This window comes from Sturnus vulgaris, chromosome 1 (genome assembly GCF_052056855.1).
Source record: "Sturnus vulgaris isolate bStuVul1 chromosome 1, bStuVul1.hap1, whole genome shotgun sequence".
Taxonomy (NCBI): domain Eukaryota; kingdom Metazoa; phylum Chordata; class Aves; order Passeriformes; family Sturnidae; genus Sturnus; species Sturnus vulgaris.
Window position 1 is genome coordinate 101,128,239 of NC_142243.1, and position 25,160 is coordinate 101,153,398.

General features: G+C 35.9%; 1 protein-coding gene across 1 annotated transcript in view; it reads right to left on the reverse strand.

The window, feature by feature from the left end:
* Nucleotides 1-25,160, reverse strand: part of DOK6 (docking protein 6) — a 249,953-nt gene that overhangs the window by 152,003 nt on the left and 72,790 nt on the right. The window contains exon 2 of the mRNA XM_014870907.2: nt 4,200-4,307. Within this exon, the coding sequence (XP_014726393.1) occupies nt 4,200-4,307 (108 nt within the window). The remainder of the gene's footprint in view (nt 1-4,199; nt 4,308-25,160) is intronic.

The following is a 25,160-nucleotide window of genomic DNA, read 5'->3' on the forward strand; positions in this document are numbered from 1 at the left end:
ATTACTAAAATGTCTTGCAATTTATTTCCTTTTGCATTTGCAGATTTATATAAAGCACATCATAATCGAACATAATGACAGGAAAAACAAATAGCATAAATCTAAAAATCTTATCCTACTTTAATCTTGCTAACTTAAAGCTCAAAACCTTAGAGATAGCTGTTGTTTACACAATCTTAACAGAAAAATCTCTCATATTGGGGGGATTAAAGTAAGTCTTGATCTCTATGCCAGATGTCAGCTATTTATTTGAAAGGTAAACACACTAGCATTAACAGATTCAAGCTTGTTTTGCTCCAAGAGAGCTGTATCTTGTCAGGGACAGACCCAACTTGCAACACCTTCCCTTCATGTGAAGGCTATTTAGCTTATAAGTGAAGAAGAAGCATGCATGAATGGAGCTGGACATTTTACAAAGAATGGAAGAATACTTATTTGTTGATTCCCATGTTGGTATTTATGGACTACCATTAGTAATTCAGCTATATTATTCTTAAGTGGCATTTGGGCTCTGGAGTAACTCTGTTCTCTGTGTAGCTGGGCCTGAAGTACCTATGATCCAGTTTATAACACAAAGATATGTCTACAGAACCCTCCCTCACATACCCACACCACAGCATGTCTCTTTTTCTCTACAGTAAAGCCCAATGTCAAAGTGTTTATTTCTACTCTCTTTCTTGCACATTTGCTTCATGCTCTGGGGTCTTTGGCAAGGTTTTTGATCCTGATGGGTCAGAATCTATTCTGGTTAGTTGCTCTTCAAGCTCGACTTTGTTCTTTCTAATTCTGCTTTAATGATTAATTGGCCAACAGTGTAATGCTTTTTCTAGGTCACTTGGATACAGTCTAGGTTTGATCTCTCATTTCTGGTAATCTTCATGTTGCTACTTAACCATGCAGACTTTCTGTAATGCTCCTGAAAGCCTCTTCTAATGGGTTACAGGCACTGGTACTGCCTGAGCAGTACATCTCCAAAGCATGAAAAATTCACTTTTTATATACCTTATATTTTCTATTATGGAAGTAAAAAATCTTTTTTTATTTTTGCTCTTTTTTAAGTTGGAAAAGCTGTGGCATCTGTTTTTGGTCTTTTCTGACAATGCAGGAGTGTCAACCAAGAACATACCCATCCCTGGCATGGATGCAGAGCTATTGCTATTTTATCCCCTCTTTGGAGGGAGCAATGAGAGTCAACACAGCTGTTCTGCACAACCTCCTCAATGAATGTTCAAAAGAAAACAGAACAGCTAAGCCATAAACTTACCTGAGCAAGAGTGCAATGGTCTAAATTTACAGTAATGAGAAGTTTTAATTTGATACCAGAAACTGCAAGGAACAGATGAGGTCACGTTTTGGCTAATGAATGTAATATGCACTGTTGCTGTCAGGAGGCACTTGTCTAGGACTAATGCCATTACTGTTATTTATAGTAAGAAAATTACTAGTAAAAAAACCCAACACCAAAGCAATGCACAACAGCAATTTACAGAATTACAGAACACCAAATAAAACCATACATAGTCTGGATACTGGGGGGAAGGTAATCAATTTTCTAAAGAGAACAGCTTTTTTACTCATTAATGACTATTTGTTTAGCATATGTAAACCAGAAAGTCTCTATTTTTAATTATCTTAGCTTTGTGTTACCAGTTCTGGGATTTCCCCTTTGTTTAGACCCTTCTATTGCCCAGTACACAATCATATTGCCCAGTACACAAGTTTTACATTAGTATAGGAGATACAGTCATATTGGTAAACTATTTTAAAGAGGAATTTTATTTGAGTCTCATTTCAAACTCAAACATGGAAAAGTGGAAAACTTGATGAGTTACTTATATCGGGGTACTGTTTGTGATCCTGAATATTGATTTGAACACAGTTAAATCAAAGATATTAATTTTTGGTGTATTTCCACTAGAGATGTAAATTTTTCTTCTATATCTCTGCCTAAGAAAGCTAAAAAAATTTGCACAATACAATCTCTGTGCTACTCCTAGGCCTTCTCCCAAGGTAACCTAGACTGATCTGAAAGTCTGAAGAACATAAGTTGCCAGAGCAACACAGTGCATTCTGAGTACCCCTCTACACCAACCTCTTCTAATACTTAGAAAGAAAGTTATATAGGGAAAAGGATCTCAAGGTCAACAGATATATAGTCTTCTATGAAGAAGATTAGCAAGTAAACAGAGCCTTTTGTCCCTTTATGCATGTTGTCCTTTCATAAGGAGTCAGGTTTGCAACTTATATTTTAATCTTTCTTCAAAAAACACCAAATCTCAGTTCTTTAATATTTAATACTTTTATTCATTGATTCTCAGTGTTCAGAGCTAATCTTCAACTTTTCGTACCATATGCCTTCTTTATATTTTGTTAGTGAGAAAGGAAATGGAGAATTTCAAAACAGGGCTAATAGTTTGCACTGACTAGAGATAAATATGCATTTTGAACAACTTCGAAATATAACGAACCAATAAACAGCTCTAGAAAAGAAAGAAAGAAAGAAAGAAAGAAAGAAAGAAAGAAAGAAAGAAAGAAAGAAAGAAAGAAAATCAGAGTATTTTCATCCAACACCAGCAATCAAATAACTATATTTGATCCTATAACAAACAACCTGCATTGTTCCCTCAATAGTCACGCTTGATGACTATTCACAACTCATGCACATCTACTTCACCACTATTTTATTTATCAGAATGGAGGCAATCGAAGAGAATAATCACTATGAAATAATAAAATATCATTGGAAAAAAAAATCAAGCCAGAGAATAAGACTCTGGGTTTCTCTTTTGTGATAATATATCTTCAGAAATTATTTCATGGCTTTATTTGAAAAATAGACATAATTCAAGTGAACAGATACAATTCTTCTTTCTCTACAGCCAGAAACACATTATCCTTTTAAATAGGAAAGAGTATCCATTTCTTTCTCTTTCCTCCTGTCCTCATGGAGGGGAATAAGAGGGGAAAAAACAGATGATGAAGAGTAACACCCATCCTTTCTATTTGCAAATGATGACGCTTCCATCAATACTACAACATGAAGCTGCACCAGTAACTATGTTACTTTCTTAGCTTCTCAAAAAATTCCTGCATTTCATATTATTTTTCTACAATGATGACAGTTTACAAGCAACATATAAAGTCTTTCTGAGTCCTTACATACATTACATACATACATACATTAAGTCCTTACATACATACATTAAGTATGCTACAGGCATAACAGGCTCAAAAAAGAATTAAAAGAAAACAACACAAAAACTTCCCCAAAGCCTTGCAAAAGAGCTGTGGCCCCATCAGAAGCCCACGTTGGAGCAGGCTCCTGGCCTGTGGACCCATGGAGAGAGGAGCTCATGCTGGAGATGGTTTGCTGGCAAGATTTGGGTCCCCACCAGGGAACCCATGCTAGAGCAGTCTGGCTACTGGAACTTGAAGGCCAATTTGTAGTTTTATGGTAAAAACACCTCACTTGCCTTCAAGTGATCTAAGCTTACATTCACACTTTTTCACTGCTTGCTGCATGGACCTTGGTTAAGTCATCTTTGTGTTTCAACTTGGCAGGTTTAATGGAATATCTAATATTGATATGTCATAAAGCTAACAGTGACTTGATAGCAGCAACATGAAGTCTATTGACAGACGTGAGGGTGGGGGGCTGATAACAATAACTTATGAGATAGAAAGAAGAACTCATGCTCAAATATCTTGTTTCCCATCACAGAAGTGCAAGTGATAGAGAAAGCAGGGAGTATCTCATTCAGTAAGTCCTGACTTTTTATTACTAAAAACACTTTTTGTTGACAGGGATTGTAAGACTTGAATTCTGGGAAAAACCTTGCACATTTAAGAATGTCTCCATTACAACTGAGGCATTTAGCATTTTCAGAATTTGTTTAATACTTAGCTAATAACTACTGATTAAAAATTTGAATAGGAAGCCAATTTTACACATTTCCAAACTACAAGTGTTTAACAAAAAAACATCATTCTGTTGCTTCACATATATTGAGGGTTTGTGCTCATCTGGGTAAAAGAAGCTTGGTATCTCACCTGCATCACTGAGACTTATGGATGTTTTATTCTGCTTTTACTGCCAGGATTAGGGTTTCAACAAGGCTTTCACTGTATTGTTTGCAAATCAGACATAGGAAGAGTGGTAAAGAGGCAATGCTTCAGTTCATGAGAAAGGCATGACTTACCTTGTGAAAGTTCCTGAAATATGCTGCCTTCTCATCTGGAAATTTTTCTAGCCTCCTGGGTCCTTTACTGGAAGCCTTCTTGAAAACCAACCAACAACGCCTAAAAATCTGTGAACAAAATCAATGGATTCTATTAGTTTTTCTTTAAAGGTGGACAGTATTACAAATGTATTGAGTTACAGAATTGACTTAGGAAGAAATTTTAACATGATAGTGTTTTACTTTAAGAGTCTTGAAAATCCTGGGAGCATCAATTATTTCTACACAAATATACCAATTTGTCAATTTATACATATTGATTTCTGATCCTCTGTAAACTTTTTTGCTTCAATTTCTGTCATTACTGCCAAAACTGACAATTCCTGAGATACAAGTAAATTAATGAACTTTGAATATGAAAAGCATTGTAAGACTGTCATTAGAGAAAATTCTTTCAGAATTTTTAGCTTTCATATTTGTCTGCCCTCTTTTTCTATGAGAGGATTAATACCACTGAGAAACGTTCATTGCAGCTTTTACCAGAACACAATAATCACCTTTAGCATCATTGTGCACGCAGAAAAGAAAACACAAGGCTGAAGTAAGAACTAATGTGAGCATTTCTGGGCAACAACATCTAGTTCTTTCACTTAGTTCAATGACAAACTTTCTAAGAAAAAAGTATGCAGATTAGTAAACTTTGGGAACACGTAGTGAAAAATAAAATCCTCCCAACATTTTTTAATAAGAAACACACTACATTTTGGTTTAAAAGCATTTTAAAAGAGAGGACTTTATTATACCACTTACCAAGCATTCTGATCATATTGCCATAACCAAAATTAAAAAAAATAAAAATTGTAATTATCCAATAATCAAATATCTGCAGTTCAAAGAGAAGCTGATTAATGATAATCCTCTAGACTATATTACGCAAGTAAGAGATTAGATTTCAATCTAGTTTTATAATCTATGACAGCAGTTTACTTCTTTCTTCTCTCCAGTACTTGGACAGCTCTATAAACAATACCCAGGTGTAATTTTATGTTATTAATTCAAGGATACATTGAAGAAAGTTCCAAACCCAATACTACTTAATGATTCCACTGGCCATACATGAAGAGGGTTAATTCAGTATAAATTCTATAAAATTTAATGACACAGCACAAGAAATACAGTATTATTAAATTTGGATCAACCATATCTCCCATTACCAAAAAACTAAATAATTAAAAAACCCAGTGAAATTATAGCAAGCAGAGTTTTCCCTTCAATCTGCTGCCTAAATTGAGGACAAGCAGAAAATATAGTGTCATTAAAATAATTGAACTCAATTAACCACATTATGATATAATACTACTGACACTATCCTGTTGCCACTAAGATGAATGCTATCAGTCAAAATAAGTGTACTCTTTTAAAGCCCTACCATTGGGCGACATCAATATGTTTAATTATGAAGACTTTTAGAAGAAAACATGGTATGTAATTAAATCCTCTGAAAGTATACTTCTTACAAAGCATACAACTTTTAGGCTTTTTCTACTAAGGTTGTAAAGTGGCAACTGTACAATCATACTTTCTGTCTCAGAAATTACTTCACCTATCCTGAGGGAAAGCAAAGACAATATCATATTTCCTGAAAAAAAATGACATTACACTTTGGGACATCATAAACCATCTTTATTAGATAGTACTTTCTTCAAATCATATCTTGGCAGTGTTGCAACTTGACTTTACCAAAACTACAGCACTGCTCCCACAGTTATTTCTTGATTAAACATATTAACTCTACACAGTTTTGTAGCATGAAAAGCTCCACACACAAAGATGTAGAATATTCACACTATTTTGACCTTAATAAAAAACAGCAGCACCAACTGTGTGAAAGGGATATATTATTCATTTAATAAAAGTGTCACTTTTAATAATACTCCTGGCTCTTCTGGGATCTTGGGTGGTTTTTATGGTCTATGTCTAGTTTCAGTTCATTTTTTTTCCTCTGAGGAAAGTATTTTCCTAGGAAGTTCATTATCATGGTAAAAGCTGCTATCTTAATTTCAAATGTTTTCTTGATTTCCTTATTTTTATTAAGTACCTTTAATGTCATAGCTCTCTTTAGAAAAACCAGACCAACCCAAGTCGTCATCTGTTGTGGTGGGTTTTAGCATAGCCACGGAATCTGTATTTTACAGATGACCTGTATTTTTGACAGCTGGTGACAATGAAACCAATAATTTGTGCTGTTTAACAGAAGTTTTTCAAAGATTGGTGGAGGAGGTTTTTTATCTCGTTTTGTTTTCTTTTTTTTTGTTTGTTTGTGGTCTTCAAAATATATATTTTATATGTGTATGCATGTATATATGGGAGAGCTATATTTTGTTGCAATGAGAAGAATTAGTTAGATCCAGTACATTAGAAATATCCCCCCCATAAAAGGCAAACTAGATATCATAGTCAAGGAGTCAGATCTCCCCCTGTGAGGATGAGAACATTTTCTAGATCAAAGGTCACCTAATGCATACTCCAAAGCACTTCCTTTAGTGACAAATGAGCAGGTTCAGACAAATGATGGCTTCAGTCTTTTTTTTCACTGGATATCAATTTGGGACAGTGTGAAAGCGAGTTTGAGGTTTTGCAGGTGAGCTGATGAAATTCTAGAGGCAGGGTTTGACCTCCTTATTACTGGGAACTACCATCAAATACCAGGGCTCAGTGCCAGTATCTCTACGGATGCTCCTCATCAGGCCTTCTCACACATTTCAGAACCGAGATGAATTCAAAGGCTTTACCACACAGGCTGCAGGAATGAACAGCCTTTGCTTCTAAAGAACACTGAATAGCAAGAGGAGAGAAACATGTTTGTCCTTTAGACTGTAACTGCTTCAATCTATTGGCATCTGTTTTTTCCAGACTTTTAAGAAGAGAAGACATCTGAAGAACGAAATGGCCCAAAGAGGACTCCTGATATTCTATGTACATATGCCAAGATACATCCTTGCATTTGGATTTTATTTTTTGCAACCTAATTTTAAAGCTGGTATAAACATATACAGTCCCATTGCATTTCAGCAGCATTTTACCTTATTAGGCCAACAGACACTTTGTATCTTAGTGTTTGAAAAAGCATTAGCATATGAATTTACCTATAAATATGAATAAATAGGTGCAGATGTGAGCACACAGCAAACAAACATTTGCCTTTCATAAGGCACCTCATTGTTATACAGAAGCCTACTCAATTATTCACGAACTGTGAGATACTCTTTTATCCCTGGCCTACTTTAGGATGCCATTGGCTGCAATCAAAACTTCTGAAAGACTTCTAAAGTCCTCAGATAATTGGGGAAGCCATTGTGAGAGAAATCAGCATCAGCCCTTTCAGAACTGAGTGAATTAGAACCACTCACTGTGTTGTCTCCATAATATTTAGCATTTCCTGTGAGACTGTTTTCCACATGTGCTTAGTTGAAGAAATGCCAAATATTTGATCATTTAATCAGGGTTACATCCTTGGGTGAGCACTCACTGTTCAACAAGTATGATTTAAAAATTTTGTATCAAGGGCAAACAACACAAATTCTACTCCATGCCATTGCATTTTTTACTGGAGAAATTCAGGAAGATGGCATTAAATACATGCTGGGTTTAAGTTTTCTTTTATTACTGTATCAATTAGAAGGAAAAAAACTTGTTCATTACAATCTTGAGAAGGATTCTATTGAAATTACCTGCAGAGCCTTAGGCATAGCAGAACATCTTTAAACAACACCCCTCCTATCTCAGTTTTACAAGATGGGCAAAGCACAAAAAAAACCCCAAAAACCCCTCGAGATTCTATTACCCGGGATGTTGTACAATTATGATCAGTAAGCCATGGCAATAACTCAGCACACCTGTGGCCTGGTGAGAACTGATTAGGTTGCCCCTTGCATATGGGAATGATTTTGATTACAAAGTATGAGCTCGCAGGGGGAGAAACCTCTTTCCTCAGGATGGACCAGAGCAGACTCATCGTGCCACTGAGAGGATTCCAGAACCTGCAACCATATAACCTTATCACCCCCCAAAAATTATTTTTGAAATCTTTCCAGTCAGGAATTTGACTTCGAATGCTGCTACATTTCTATTAACCTTCAGAGATACTTTCTTTTTATATTTTACTTGAAACACTGCAACAGATCAATTAATTACAAAATCTCCACATAATCTTATTTTGATACTTTTTTCTTCTGCTTAATATAGTACACTTCTCAGCTCACATTTCCAGCATGACCGTATTTTTTAATATTCTGACTAATATATTTAAAAATTTGGCCTCTGAATGAGCCATTACTTTTCATGCTCACATCATACAATTCTATTTTATTGTTGCCATGGCTGTTCATAGCAAAACCATTAAAATACTTAAAATTAAAATATTGCAGGAAATTCACTAGTTAGTTTTTTTTTCCAGAAAGAAGAAAATATTTTCGTCTTTTCTAAAATAATTTAAAATAATAGGTTTACAGTAGAAATCCTATGTATGATTTTCCATTTTCCAGGGATTTCTAAGGCCTTTTCCTAGTCATTTACAATAAATGCTTTTGAAATTCACATTTCTTTCTATCCACAGTTGTAGCAAACAAAGCTTTCCCAGTCATCACTAATATTTAGAAAATAGATTTTTATTGACAAGTTTCTACACATTACTCCAGAAATTTCACACTCAAATAACCCAAAAGAAATCAGAAACAAAAAATAATATCCCTCATGCTTTTTTAAAAATAAAGTTACAACACTATAAGCTTTTTTCCCAAATCACTTTAGATACTCTGAAATCTCCCTGCACCTATCCAAAAGACAGTACAAATGGCAGCTTTCTTGGGTATATTGGAAAACCATCTAATTTTCTGCCACTAGCTGTAGAAACATTTGTCTCTTGAGAGAAATAGCAATGAGTCAGCTCCTAATTACTAACAGGAACCATCACTGACCAGCACAGGCACTGAAGCATCACTCATGGAGCTTTTTGCTAGCATAGCCCATCAAATTTTCTCCCAGGAAGACAACGACATAATAATATTCAGTTCTGCATTTACATCTCATTATCTGTAGGAAAGGCTAGTTGATTTCACATCCCTGACTTGCCATGTGCATTGCTCTCCTGTTTGACAAGACAACAACTGCAGTATATGCATTAACACTAAAATATGAATGTGTTCAAGTTTACCTCACTAGTTATCTCCATTAAAAATGGGTATTTCTATGGGGTATGTGAGAGAAATGCAGTTTGTTGTGAGGTTAAGAAATGTAGTGGCAACTTAAAAATATAGCATTCATAGAGAGAAAAATAAAAATAGTTGTCACAGTAGAGTCATACTTAACCATTGTTTTGACACTCACCATTTTTTGATTCTGTGCATAATTTGGATAAGGGAGAAGAGACAAGAGGTGTCACCTTACTGCTTCAGTGAAACAACACTTGTCACACATTCCAGTAAAACTTAGCAGAAATTGAAACACAGTTATTACCTGCAAAAAGGCCTGGGAGGAAAATGAGGATCCATACCACAGCCTAAAGAGCAAGTTATAGGATCTAAGCTACTGATGTGTCAATTCAACAGGAAAAAAAGAGCCCAAACTACAAACCAAAACACCTCACCATTGCAATCCACTTACTTGAGCTACCAACACTTCAACAGCTCTGATTTTGCTTTTTGACAATAGAAATGAAATACAGTTCCCACTGCACTAATTGGGTGCATTTTGGCTGGGAAATTTGGATTCTTATGATGAAGCAAGAAAGGCAGAGCACTGCTGTGCAGCACTGAGCTCCCAAATTGGCACAGAGGGTGCAGAGTGGCAGGGAATTGAGGCCAGCTCCTGCTCCTTTGCCACACTGCTGGGAACTCGCCTATCTCCCAGCAGCAGGGCAGAGATACTCCACAGCCATCTGATATCCAGCACCCAAACACAAGAGGTGAAATGAATCCATAGCCCTGCTCAGAAGCAAGAGCTTACCTGCTCCTGTCAGCAGCTCTGGGATGTGGGGCTGAGATTTTACCACAAGATATAATAAACCTGGGTAGTTTTTTTTTGGTTTTTTTTTTGGTAATTGTGTCTAACTGTCACCTGCTCTTGCCTATTTCAACGTATTTTCTTCAAATGTTATCAAACTATACCATAAAGCAATGACAACAAAAGCAAAGTTTTAAGCTGTAAAGTCAGGATTAAATAAATCCCACAAATATATACCAAAAAAATGAGTAGTAGTCTCTTTAATGAGAAATATTGTCTGAAGGTATGCTATGAATGCTATCCAGCAGAGAAACATTCCTCATACATGTTAACCTTGCGTGTACCCTTGAGCTTCATTTCATCATCCAAATTAGGGAGCAAGGTTAAACTTCTAGTTTACAGAGCTTGGAGCATGACCTTCTGCAACAATACAATTTGGTGTTAGATAATTTTAGTATCATAGTTCAAATCCTAAAATTTCTAATAGCATTTTTTATTACTAATATTTTGCACATTGCAAATCTGCTGGCATTTAAAGTTAGGATTTGAAGAAATAAAGAAACATCTGCTACAAACGGTTTCATCTAAGATTAGATCAATCCTTGTGGGCTTGATTGCAGTCTGACAATTAGGATGGTTAGAGAGAGATGATTAGGGACAATTCACCCAGTTATAGTATACACACGTCATCTTTTTGCTGCCATAACATGCCATTATAGATTCATATAGATGCTTATAATATACTATAATTTATGGTATTATAGTCACAGGCTATACATGTAATCCATAAAAGGATTTATTTTATTATTAGGGATTTATGTGAAATCAAAGTACACCATAGCAATTTTCCAACTATTCCTTTACCAGCTAAACTACTCTGTGCATCATGCAAACACTTTAGTTATAGAATCTGAAGGCTTTTTATTTTTATATGTTTAAAAGAGAGTGGAGGATACGTATCTGAACAGATCTGCACCTTGTATTCCTGTGAAAAGTGTTATATAACTTCATCAACCCTTAAGCACCCATAGTTTAAAACCTCACCACTGTTGCTTTATTTTGAAGTACCATCAGGGCAATTCATCAGGCAGGACAGCCTACACAAATAAGACAGTCGGACTCCACAGCAGTCTGCAGGTCAGCAGAATTCATAATTTACATCTGAATTGATCTTATGGTTATTTAAAAAAAATCAGTTCCAGTAGCCATTTCTTTTGGCTTTCTGCATCTCTGACTCAGTTTTGGCAAGACTAACTGCAGTGATCCTTTTGGAGGAAAACTAATACTGCTCACTTCATGTCTGGCCTCAGAGTTGATGACAAAAAAAAGCCCTCGAAACCAGAAGAAAAATTTGATTTCAACAGTTTCAGCACACATCCAGCGGAAAAATCCCAGAGCTTGCAATATTTTTAAAGAAATTATTATGCTCAAGAAATCTCAAGCATTTCATTGAGCCTAAGCTGAATGTGCAGCACCTACTTAAGAATAATTATGCAACCATGTATGTTGATATCTCCTCCTACGTACTTTTCTCAATGTAATCAGAAAAAATACCAGCAGAGAAAGTTATGGTTTTTCAATATTTTAATATTAAAATTGAGTAAGTTTTCAAACTGAACTGGAGTAGCTACCTTACTTAACTCATCTGAAGGGTTTTTTCTAGTGGCAATCCCACTTTTTAAAAAAAGTATTACCTAATGTGTTACAAGTAAACATAGTCCACTTGAATTTGAAAAAAAACACAAAGCATGGTTTGATATACCGAAATGGAAAGCAATATTTAGAGAAGAAAGCTAGGATTCCTTTATTTTTAATACTATGAATACACATATAAATAACGGAAATATCATTAAGTTTCTTCCACAGATGAGCTTATTAAGCTGAAGCATGTTATCTTTTACACATATTTTGTAGATAGACATCACTTCTTGAAAGAATTAAGGTATTTATTGCACCTATAAGGGAACCTAATGCTGAGAAACAAACAAGTTATTGAGATAGAATTCTTATTTATGTCTCTAGAAAACAAAATTCAGACTGTTACACACAAGCTGAAATAATACACTTACACTGAAAGATGGTATTGATCAGCTCACATCCTTAGTACTTCATGTTAGGAAGGAAGGGATTTGTGAAATTAAGTGTTAAAAAATCAAACACGTGTAACAGAGTACCTTAAAATGAAGCAGAGCTTCAGAACAAAACAGTAATCACAGACATCTGTTCTATACTACCAAGGGGAAAAAGCTAAAATAATTTTTACAGCTCTAATTTAGAGAGTTACAAGCTCAAATTTATCTTCAGCATCCAAAATTATTCCTCAGGTTTACATCAGTTAGATTTGATAACATATCATGGAATCATAGAGCAGTTTGGGTTGGAAGGGACCTTAAACATCATCTAGTTCCAACCCACTCCCCCCCCACATCCCACTGGGGGCAGGGATCCCTCTGACTAGACCAGCTTTTTGAAAGCACCATCCAACCTGGCCTTGAACACTTCCAGGGATGGGGCACCCACAATTTTTCTGTCTCTGTGTCTCACCACCATCACAGTAAATAATTTCTTCCTAATATCTAATCTAAACCTACTCTCAGTTTAAAACCACTCCCCCTTTTCCTACCATTACATGTCCTGGTAAGAAATCCTGCTCCATCTCTCTTGAAGGCCCTCTTGCCCTCTTTAGGTACTGAAAGGTTCCCTAAGGTCTCCCCAGAGCCTTCTCTGCTTCAGGCTGAATAACCTGAACTCTCAGCCTGTCTTCATAGGACAGTGCTCCAGCCTTCTGATCATTTATCTTTTCTCTACATTATTGCAGAGAAACTCATCTCAGCAAAGGCATCAAAGTCCTCAGGATACTGTTGTTTTTGATTGATAAAATAAGTGAAAAGTTTGCTTTTCATGGGATTTAACATAGCTCTGAGCACAGCACTAAGTCTAAAGCATTTTTGGTAAAGAAAAAACAGTGAGAGCTGACTGTAAGTGCCACTGTATGTTTATGTAGGAGTATAATTTTAAACAGCAATTGATCCTCAGAGAAGAATAGGAAAGTCAAAGCCTTTTATTCTTTGAAACATTTTGTCATTTCAGCATATATTTAGGAAACCTTGCAAACCCAGCCACACTGATGTAAATGGGTGAAAGCCCACTATAATCTGTAAATGACTCTATTTAATGTCTGGTCACTCCCCCTGGCACACAGGCATGCATGAAGTGTGTGCATCATGTTTATACAGTGAGACTGAAGAATATATGAATGCCAGTGTAGAAGAAAAGCTTTTCAAACATATTTTGATAAACTGTACCACAGAACAGGAAGAGATGTTAAAAATGGCATTTATCTGTGGCATATTCAATAAACCTCTGAAATATCAGGTTGCATGACTCAATCGTGTTGGTTTCCTACAAACCAAATTAATCTTTTTTTTTTTTTTTTTTAATGTAGTTGTATATTCTGCTTTGAATCCTCTTTAAGTACTATGACACGGCCATTAGATTTTATGGAGAAATTAGTTTTATATAGAAAATAAGGTGTTCTGTGAAATGAAGGTTGCAGTAGGGACAATACAAATAGTAATGTTCAAGAGGATGTCTAATTTCAGTGCTGTTTTTCTGGCATTTGATCACCAGCATTGCTGTAACCTGTAGGTTAAATCTCCTCCTGACAAAGAACCATAGTTGTAAGAGACGCTATCATGCCCCAAGGACCTTTATTACTTCTTGCGTTTAAATTAACTGAAGGGGAGGAAGATGAATTCACATCTTGTGGTAAGTGGAAAGAGTTAAAAGCTTAGACTTATTAAATGGATACTAAAATGGAATAATTAATTGAAGTTTCCTGTAATATTTATGCACAGAATTACCTTGAAGTAAAAAAAAAAACAAAACAAACCAACCAAACAAAAAAAACCACAAAACCCCACAAAAACATAAATCAAACCAAAAACCCAAAATCCCCAACCAGCACTTGCTCTGGGTGTTGTAACTTTCAGACAAATGCAGACAGAAAGATACATATTTCAAACTCTGCCTCATTTGTATAAATGATTTGCTTTCTGCCACTCCTGTGCTACTTATTTTACTGTATTTCCAGAAAATCTCTGCTTAAAGATGTTACCAGTCTCCTATTACAATGCATCAATATTGTAACGAATAAAGACATAATCCAAAGCAAGAAAAGGATGAGAAAACAAATGCTTTTACACACAACTAAGAGGATTTGGAAGAAAAAGCTATAGCCCTTAGCTCTTGTAACTACCAACACCAGTTCTGTTCAGCTTTTGTAGCAACAGCAAATTTTTAACAGATAAAGACAACTTTTACTCAAAGAAAAGTAGCATGAAATAGCTTCCCTCAGAACACAAATGCAGCTGGCATGTGACATTCCCAGACAGTATGTCCTGTGGGGAAATAGCTACTACAGGGGATTAGGAACCACGTTCTCATGACCCCAGGGAAATAAAGCAGAGGAAAAGCAGATGGTTTCCAAACTCAAACTTCCTTAAACCATTCTGAATTCCCTGCTCTGTACCTGTCCTGTGACAGGTCTCCCGAAAATTTGCCCTGAATTGTTTGAGAGGTTCACTCAAAATGTATTCAGGTGAATCCACAGAAGCCAAGCTTTAGTGTGCTTTGGCTCAGACCCAAACTGGTAACACTCAAGGCCTCATAAATCAAATATGAATTTCTTTGTTAAAAGAGTTATGGTCATCCCACTAAGCTAATATTATTATCTAAGAGGAAAAAACTCTCAAAATGACTTTCCCAGCCCTCTCCCTACTTTCACTGATTATCACCAGCATTCCAGAACTTGCAGGAGCTAAGATTGTCCTTCTACAACTATTTCCCATGAGCAGAAGAAAATTATTTGTCTAACCAACTGATGCTATTTATTTATATAGTCTCATGGGCTGCTTAGAAATAGAAAGCACATTGATTTTCTGTGCTCTGGGGACCACCTGAAGGTGAAAGAAAGAAAAAAAAAAGTTGTAGCATTTCTGGTCAAATTTAACAGAGTACAAACGTCTAGCAAGTAGTGGGTCAAGAGTAGCTAACACAAGCACCTTTTCTCAATTACTTGCAGTATTAAAAGTTCATAGAGGACAACATCAGAAAGTTGTGTTGCTCCCTTCTCACTTCCTGACTCTGCTGAAATGGTCTCAGATATAAGATATGAAGCTGTAATGTGCAGTCTAATATAAGAGAGAAGCAGGGTGGTAATGCTGTGTGCTCACAGTATTAATTCTACCAGAAGCAACATCTGGTTTTCCATAATAATTTCTATCTTAGTTGTGAAGTCTTAGTAAGAGTTTAAGACTGAAAATGTAGGTAGGTAGCTTGTTACAGGTACAGCTTTATTGTATAGTGACAGCAATGAGGAAACTCCCAAACCACAGCAAATCAGCTTCTTGTTAAGCAAATTTTCCATTTAAAAAGTCAGCAGAAAACCATGGTTACAATATAAAATATGCAGATTTTATGGAAAATACCCAGTAGGTTTAATAGAATGATTACCTTTATTAATAACCACTCTGAGTAAGAACATGCCATGAATCATGAACTACAAAAAAAAATTGCCAAATACTGTATGATACAGAATTCTGTAAATCCAGACACTGTGAGAGAATGGACTAACAACTTCATTATATATTTTTTAGAACACCTAAATAAGTGAAGTATTATGACCAACCCTTAGCATCTTCAAGAATTTATGTCTATGGTTGCTTTTGACTAGGTCACCACAGTTGTTATCTTACATATCAAGAGTCAGCAGAAAGTGCATCTTCTTGACTGATTTTATTTAGAACAAAGTTATGGTAAGAACACTCAACTGATTTTTAATACCTTAGAATTAAAATTTCTTATTTGGAGGTAGGGTGGGGAGGAGAGACAAGGAAGTTTTCAGCGTGAAATTGAATAAAAAAACATTGGAAATTTCAGTCATCCTCAATGAACAATTCAGAGTTCGAGAGGTGCTTTATTTTAGGTATATATTTACATTATCTGTATATCAGATAATATATGCAGACAGCAGCAGATAAATTCTGTCTCTGCATGTTAATCAACACATACTAGGTCCATTCCCCAACAGATGTATATCATAAATAGGTTTCTAAAATCACAGTTATATTTCCAGCACCTCAGAAATTAATCCAACTAACTCTTTGTATGTGGTCATTAAAACTCTTGCCTCAATACAGAAAGGTATAAGTCCAACACTGCAGAGCAGCAATTGCTACACATTCATTTTTGCTTTAAAGTGTGCACTTAAATGACCCAGCTTGCATATGGACTGAAAAAGAGTTAGGTAAGAGTTGGGCATAAATGAATGAGAGAAAATGTGCAAGTCACTGAGCCTTGCCTCCTTCAGCTGCAGAGAGACATGCAATAGGTGCCTGCTACTCCTTCTGTATTCATCACAGAATTTATATCTAACAAGATATTTGAAGTGGGACAGTTTTTCTTCTTGTCCTTACAGTACTGGTTCACTAGGATCAAAATAATTTCCTTTCTGAGGAGTCACAGGGGAAGAAAATACTGGACATTTCACACTCATGCTTTTTTTCATAGGTGCTCAGGGGCTAATACATTGCCACCATGCTTTGGAGAGAGTTTTTCTTATGATTTAATTTATGAGCCTTGTCCCAGAGCAAATTCTAATTCTTGCAGCTAACAGCTTCATGAAAGGATTTTTTGCCTTTTATTAGAAATTACTTGTTATAGTACATTCCACTACTGTCTTTTGTATTTTTAGCATATATTATAAGGAATCTATCAGCAGTGGGCTGTTCAGGTGAAGACATGTTAGTTCAAAGCAGCATTCAGCAGTGAATTCACAGCAGCAGGTCACAGCAAGACAGCCACTGTGACAGTCAGCAGTTGAGGATGCTGCACCATCTTACTTTTTGATGGCAGAGGCTTTTGTTCTATTTTCTTTAGGACGATCTAGCCCTATTCTTCTCAGCACACAATAAGTAATTCCTCCTTTGGCTCATCTACCTTTCAAATTAACAAGTCCCTGGTTCCTACTGTTTTCCCTATGGTCTCCTTAATTCTGCCCTGCTGGACTTTTAAATATCTTTCAATAATCACTTTAAATTAGTTCAGTCTTGGTTTATGACAGATTTAAGCACTAAGACTTCATAAATTAATAAAATATTACATAAATGGAGAAGGCTTATAATGGAAGATCAGCCCTATTTACAGTGATTTTTTTAACTTGTTCACAGAATTCTATCTCTCTCTATGGTTACGTTTCTGCTATTTCTATTGTTGCATACAACAGGAATTCCTTTCTGCTATGAACTGTCCCCATTCTTTTATTATCAGCAGCACAGCAACTGAAGAATATTATTAGCATTAGTAACTGTCTCACAGGATATGTTCCACCAAATACACTGTGCAATGCCATAAAGGAGTCTGTCTGATTCTTTCTACATACACAGCTGAAGTTTCCTATTCTTAATTGTTAGCAAACCTCATCCTACAACACTTGCTTTAGTGTAATGTGCTTTAAAATACTTTGTAGACCATTTTGATGCTCCTATCCTTGTTTCTGAAGGCTGCAGAAACTAAAATGTAGTTTTCAATGGTACAAGCAGTAGAAGACAGGATGTCTGTGGGGGTTTTAATTTTTTCAAAACTTGGTTTTCGTGGAAAGTAATAGCAAAGTTCACTACGTGGTTTTCGTGTCTTATTTATATGAAATTTTTCCAGACATCTTTTGCACATGAAGGGCTTGCTCCAAAGGGAGTGAGAGGAATATTCCCACTGACCACAGGCAGAAACCAGAAGAAAAGAGAGCAATGGTCTATTTCACAAAATTGACCCACGCTTGGCTTCAAAATACTGTCATTAATTTGGGTGGTCAGAATTAGTCTTAACAGGTCTAAGTAAATATTCTCCTGGTTTCTTATCAGATTTTTCTTTTTTGATCATTGCTAACAAAAAATTCACAATCAAAACATAGTAGAAAATTAGGAAAAAGAAATGTTTTTACAAGATATACCTACAGAGATCAATACTAGAGCTGATCTTCGGGACAAATTCTTTCTATAGGCACTGTATTATTATTTCAGAAGCATTAGAATTACCCTGACAGAATTTACACCAAGTAGTCCAGTTATATTCAGCTTGCCTTTCTGTGGTCTCCAGCATCCAGAAATTGTGAGAAGGCCACATATTTTTTATTTTCATCTTTAGTTCTAGAAGTCTTTAAATCACTTCCAATTAAAATTGAAGCTATATAATTCTGCCTAGGACTAACTAGAATATTTTTAATTGGTTATGATATTATTTTTTTTGTCCAGCACAAACTCTGGACCATATTCTCAGCTTTGTTTTGAGAGTCTTACTGCTTATTTAGCATGGGATTATTTTAAAAGAGAACTTATAAGTTCTCTCCCTTTCCCCCATGCCTATAAACAGAAAAGAATAGTTTAATTTATTTAAGTCTTTGATGTTTTTTTTCAGGAAAAGCAAGGCAAACCATAAAAAAAACCCAACCATCCCTCAGTGACCATAAGCTAATTCAGTAACACAATACAACACAATACAACACATATTTAATTCCTTTAAGGTTGTGCATGTTGTGTCATTCTACTTATCGCTGATCTTTTTAACAACAGTACACCACTTCTCCAGAGATCCAAGTCAATTATATAAGTGGGTGTTTGTTCTAAAAATACACCCACGATTAAATGTCTCAGTGTGTATGGGCATACCTTTCCTCAGAAGCTTTACTGGGGGAAATGTATATCCTCAAAATGAAAAGTACAGAAGATGTCAAAATTCAACTAATTTAACTCATTTATAGGCACTTCAAGAGGAAAATTAATTAGCACAGAGAATTTAAACAAAGTATATGCTTTTAAAAAATATAAACACTTGCAAACATTGCTGGCTGAAATTCTTAATTTCTAGAGAAGTACTCCCCAGTTTTGCTACAGGTGATTAGAATTTCTTAGAGCTGTCATGAGAGATGGTGCATGTGTTTTAAGAGAGTGCTTACATTAAGAAATCTATTTTAGTATCATTTTCATTACTGCTGCAGAGAATTCCTGTAAACTGTGAACAGCAAAAGCTTGATATGGTGGCTAAGATTATCTTAAAATCACATACCAGTAGTTAACAGTCCCACTCTGGGATGTTGGACTAGCTGACCTCCATGATCCTGTGAATAAGTGAATTAGTGACTAAATTCAACCTTAAATGCTCAAATTTTCTCTTAAAATCATAATTTTCTCTGCGAGGAATTTCTGAGAGAAAAAAACTTGGAGATCTCTTTCTCTAAACATGCAGTCTTTTTATTCTTCTCAGTTCTGCCCTCTGTTATCTTTAAAACTGGAATTCAATGAGCTGAAGAAAATCGGTCCATACAGCCTAGAGGAGGTTTTTCCATTTGCACATGCTGAAAGCAGGTTTCTCAAGAACAGGCAATTGTCTACTAAGGACTACTTCTGAAACTCTAGAAAGAATTAATATGGTGTGCTTTTCCCTTAATTTTGTCTTTCCACTTCCTTAGTCTTCTCTTCCCATTTCCCCTCCCCAATTTTTATATTCCTACCTTCTTCTCGGCAACAAAACTTCTAATCACATTTTTGAAAAAGTAATTTAGGATGGGAGCTCTTTCTCCTCCCAAGCTGAATCCTCCCAAATAAAGGATTTCCTAAAAAGCTTATGTATTGTAACCTTTAGAGAAAGCAAGCGTCTTTTAATAGTGGTTTTGGCCCACTATATAGAGGTAAAGTATGATTACAATGTTTCAGAATTAAAGCTCAGTAATTTCTAGAGAAAAGTTTGGTGTTGCTTTGTCTAGAGTAAGAATACGCATTTTCTTTTAATCCATCAGGCTTTATGCCTCTGAGTTGCATAATTCTCTGTCCTCATCTCTTCAGTCAAAAGAGCATAGATCAAAAGATGTATGCAGATGTCAGGCTCTGAACAAAAGCTGAATAGAAATCAGACTGCAAACACTGGAATGGTGGTTTCCATTCTTCTGAAATTATGAAGGGACAGAAATAACTCTGTATCTGGGATCACACTATTATAAAAATGTATGCTTTTATTTTCCACTACACCATGTACTCTTTGTTCACAAGTTTTTCAAGTTTTGATCACATCATCAAGACATTTGTACCAAGACATTTTTGGGAAAGTTCAGAATTCATGCCTTTTATTACCAGTCTAGGATAACCAGTATCCTGCACAGATTAAGTATGACCCTTTTGTTACATTTTAGAGAAGAAATAGTATATGGTCAGCATATAGGATTTTAAATTAAGGTGGGGTTTTTTTCTATATTGGCACCTGGCTCCTCTTTTCCACATCAGGTTTGCAGTCCTGACTCTGCTGTAGCAGTGGTTTTGATGGTAGCATCCATCATGAAATTACTTCACAACCTAGGCTAGAGGGACCACAGGCTCAAATCAACTACTTTCTGACAATTTCAAAAACATATTTAACACCTTGCAAACTACAAGAGACATTGCCAAAATTTCATTGATTTTAAATTTTTCTTCTGTTATATTTCAGACATTTTCATTAGCAATCCAGGAGTGCTAAGTGACTGAGACTGGTCTAATTCCACAGATGTAAATTACTGCTGAAATAGAAAACAGAATTTTCTCCTAAACATTCCAAAAATCTGATTTTCTGCATGTCATCTGTAATTAATGCTGGCTGAATAAATAGGGCAAAAATTTCTTTGTGATGACACCTAGGACGGATAACTATACTTTATGTCTTTCACTTCTTATCTAAACAACTACAAGCATTCCTGATGACAGGCAAAACAAGTTACTTCAACCTACTAACATGTATCTGACTGTCAGATACACCAGAAGCAATAAAAAAGTTTTAAAAAAAATTCAATTTTCAAATCCCAAGAGTAGATTCCTTGAAGAAAACATCATAGTGGGAAATATGTAACTAAACTGAAATTTACTATCTTCCTTTTCATGCTATCCTGCTTCTTTTCTCATGCTATGGTATACACCACAGCCCAGGGAAGTGAGTATTCACAACTAAATGCAAACTGGAAAAAATAATTTGATTTCTGAGAACCGGAAGGAACGGAGAATTAATTTCTATCTCGTAACACTGGAGAACCACTTTTCAGATAGAATGAAATAATTAGCATTTTCTCTCCAGAGAAGACTCTTGGATAGTCAAAATCTGAAAACAAGGGAATTTTACCAGTGAGAATGGCGACTGTGATTTGAAAGCTGACATCAGTTGTCTCATTTATGAGCAAGAATTTCACCTCTGCACCTGAAACTTTGCACTTCTTCAAGAAGCAATGACTAAAACACAGAAGGGAAAGAGAGGTCCAAGAAAGGACAACCTCTAAAAAGCACTCATCTCATACATGAATGATTATATTCAGACCCACAGGACAGATATTTCCTGTTTTGCAGTAAAATAAGCAGAGTGTGAAAGTCTCAGAAATGACCATTTCTCTCCCCTTCTGGATTTCCCCCACCCCACCACCAATTTCTTTACTTAATCCTTCCAAACCAAGCAAAATAAATGTCTGACAGAACCTTTTCCCCTGCATGTACACACAGATACCCAACCAGAATCTCCAACATGATTGCTGACAGTTTCTTCATCAATTACCGTGTTAATTTCTTGAATTTAGTAAAGAGACTTTCAGCTTACTAGAGAATAATCATCCTGCTTCATGGGAAATGAAAATGTAGGTGTCACAGTTTAACCCAGCAGGTAGCTAAACAACCCACTGTGCCCTGCCAGCAGGATGGGGGAGAAATATAGGGGCAAAAAAGTAAAATTTGTGGGTTTAGATAACAGTTTAATAGGATAGAAATGGAAAACAACAACAGGAGCAACAATTTGAGCAATTAGTTAAAATACACTAAACAAGTGATGCACAATGCAATCTCTCACCCAACACCCATCAAGTTCCCGAGCAGTGGTCCCCAGGCAGCTGTATCCCTGGCTTATATACCCAGCATGATGTCACAAAATATGGAACATCCCTCTGGTCAGATGGGGTCAGCACTCCTGGTTGCGCCCTTCACAAATTCTTGTGCACCCCCACCTTCCTTGCTGGTGGGGTGGGGTGAGGAGCAAAGGCCTTAACATTGTATAAGCACTGCTTAGCAAAACCCAAAACATCCGTGGGTTATCAACATTGTTCTCATTCTAAGTCTAAAATGCAGCACTGTATCAGCTACTAGGAAGAAAATTATCCCAGATGAAACCAGGACAGTAGAACAACAGCATATTTATGTAAGGTCTGCTATAATTTAACATCTAGGTAGGATGCCCTAATTCCTGGGTTGAAATAGGTTTGTGTCTGACCAGTTTGAATCAGGCACAGAACCTGAAGTTCTCAAAATTTAGACAAGGGCTTTATGGATCAGCTACAGAAAACAAAAAATGTGAACATCATGGTGTATTAAAAACATCTCAATTAACTCATAATTAATATTTGATGTATTTTAATTTTTTCCCTGTATAGAAACAGTATCCTAGAGATTTCTCTCTCATTTATATCTTTGCATTGGATCTGGCAATGAAGCATAAACTGGTGGTATCACATCTATTTCCATAGCAACACACCAATTTCCCAAGCACCGTCATGGCTTCTACTCTTCCTGAAAGCTGAGAGAAAAGCAAGGCTGAGGAAATGCTTGTCAAGCATTCAAACACAGAGCTAGTTTCAAGTGTCCTCTTAAAGTGGATCAAACTATCTTCGGCTAGAATACTAACACAAATACTGACACAAACAAACCAACGAGTCCTTGGGCTTTTTGTTGTGGTTTGTGTTGTTTTGGTCTTTTTTTAATCAATCATAACATCAAAGTTCCATAGTTACTTCCAGTAAATCTCAAATAGTGAATGGATGTATACTTCAAAACAGACACCTGATTTTAATGTCCATTCCCATTCCTTATACCATTTTTATGAAAACACAAATTATTTAAGTAAAGGATGAGCTCTTCACATGCCTTACCACAGCAGTACTCAATATAAAGCCCTTAGAGGATAGAAAAATACTATGTACACTACATTTTAGACATGAAGTTGATTTAAATTTTTTCACCTACTGCCACCATTCATTATTTACTAAACAACACTAATAGTAAATTGATATTCCCAACAGCATAGGTTTCACTATTGATGCCTGGAAAGGCTGACCTGGAACAGAGACTAGGCAGAGCAAAAGGAATAAAATATGGTATTTATTGAAAGGATACTCCTTGGTCACTGCAAGAGCCCGGCTGGGGCTGCACGCAAATCAAATCCAAAATGGATGCTGGTCACGAGTCTTTACACTTTTATAAGTTTTGGTTCATCTACATATTGGGGTTAATTGTCCAACCACAGCCCCAGGTTCTGAAGACTCAGCCCCCTGGCTGGCCCCCTTTCCCTCACTGTTTCTGCTTTTTGGGTACCAGTTGTCCTTGATTCTCTAGCTGGGAAGGGATTGTTTTGTCTAACTACCCTGTGAAGAGAACTTACTAACATCTAACATAAAGTTTCAGAGTTACACACCAAGCAGCATAGAATCTGAAAATAGAAAAGCTAAAACCCAAGGCACCATTTCCCCCCCTTTAGAGGCTTGACAAGGCCATTACTTTTACCAAGTATCCTAAATTCCTACTAATAATTTGTATTTAATAACAGATAGGTATCTAACAATAAATATCTAATAATAGATAAATATCTAACAGTAATTAAATAACAAGAATAATAAACAATAACAAACAGTAATAAATATCTAACAGTAGTAGTGTCTTGTACAATCGGGTATTATGGAAAGAAAAATAATGATTATCATGAACAGCTCTTTAGGCACAGAAAAGGAATCATTTAAAGCAAGGCATCACTATTGGTTAGCAAACAAAAGAGTTCTGGAAAAAAGCTACCACATTAATAATGATCATAATTTATGAAGAGAAAATAAACAAAAAAACACTTCATAGAGTCCTTTTTAGCAAGAAATCAGAACTCTGATGAAATTTTAGAACAATTGTCCCATAGAGTATATTTCTCAGAACAGATCTTAAAGCTGACCGTTTGACTACAAACTGTTATGTCTTCTATACAGCTAAGCCAATTAGTCACTCTGCTCCTATCAGAGAATTTCAAATGTATTGTACATTGACAAGCTGCCTACACAACAGCAGCCTTGTGATAGGAAAGTAAAAAGCAAAAGGAGGAAAAATTAATAACACATTGAACACATGCTCTGTCTTCCAGTCTCCCTATCTTTGACAGAACTGCTCTCCATGCTTTCCTTGTTCTTCACTCACATCTTTAAAATTCCAGCTCACCCACATACCTCAAGAGCCAGCATCAGTTTTTTTTCTCAAATCCTTTAACCCTTTCTGGGATTCACAACTAAAATGTCAAATCTTGATAGACTTTTACAAGAGCCAAATTCTTCTAGTGGCACCCAGCCAGTTCATCTTAAACAGTCATCCCACACCTACATGATTTAATAAACTGCTGTTGATTAAAGGGAAGACCTGCATTATAAGATGGGTCTATAACCAAATTAAGATATTTCTGTCAGTCAGAAGAGGGTTAAAGAACAACTTGGATTATCTTCCAGTATTATGTATCACACAAACTCCTGATTAGTTCTTTGATTCATAGTGTCTGGTATCTTAAAAGAGAAATATCTATCTGTGTGGAGAAAAAGAGAACTTATATGATGGCTGAAAGTATTCTGAGATGGAGGTAGGTCATAATGTATAACCCATGTTTTATCTGATAGTGATGGAACCTCAACAAAAACCATCTGCGAAGCTAAACTTTATTTTTAACTTATCAGTTAAAAATGTCTGCAAGATATTTGAGTTGTATTATTGCACCCTTCCTATTCCCCTTATCTGCTGAGTCCTGCCTTCTCCCCACCATCTTAGCCTCCTATTTCTTCCAGTTTCAGTGCACTAAGAACTCGTTCAATCCCATTACTTTTGTTCTCATTGGACTCAGGCCCATATTTCA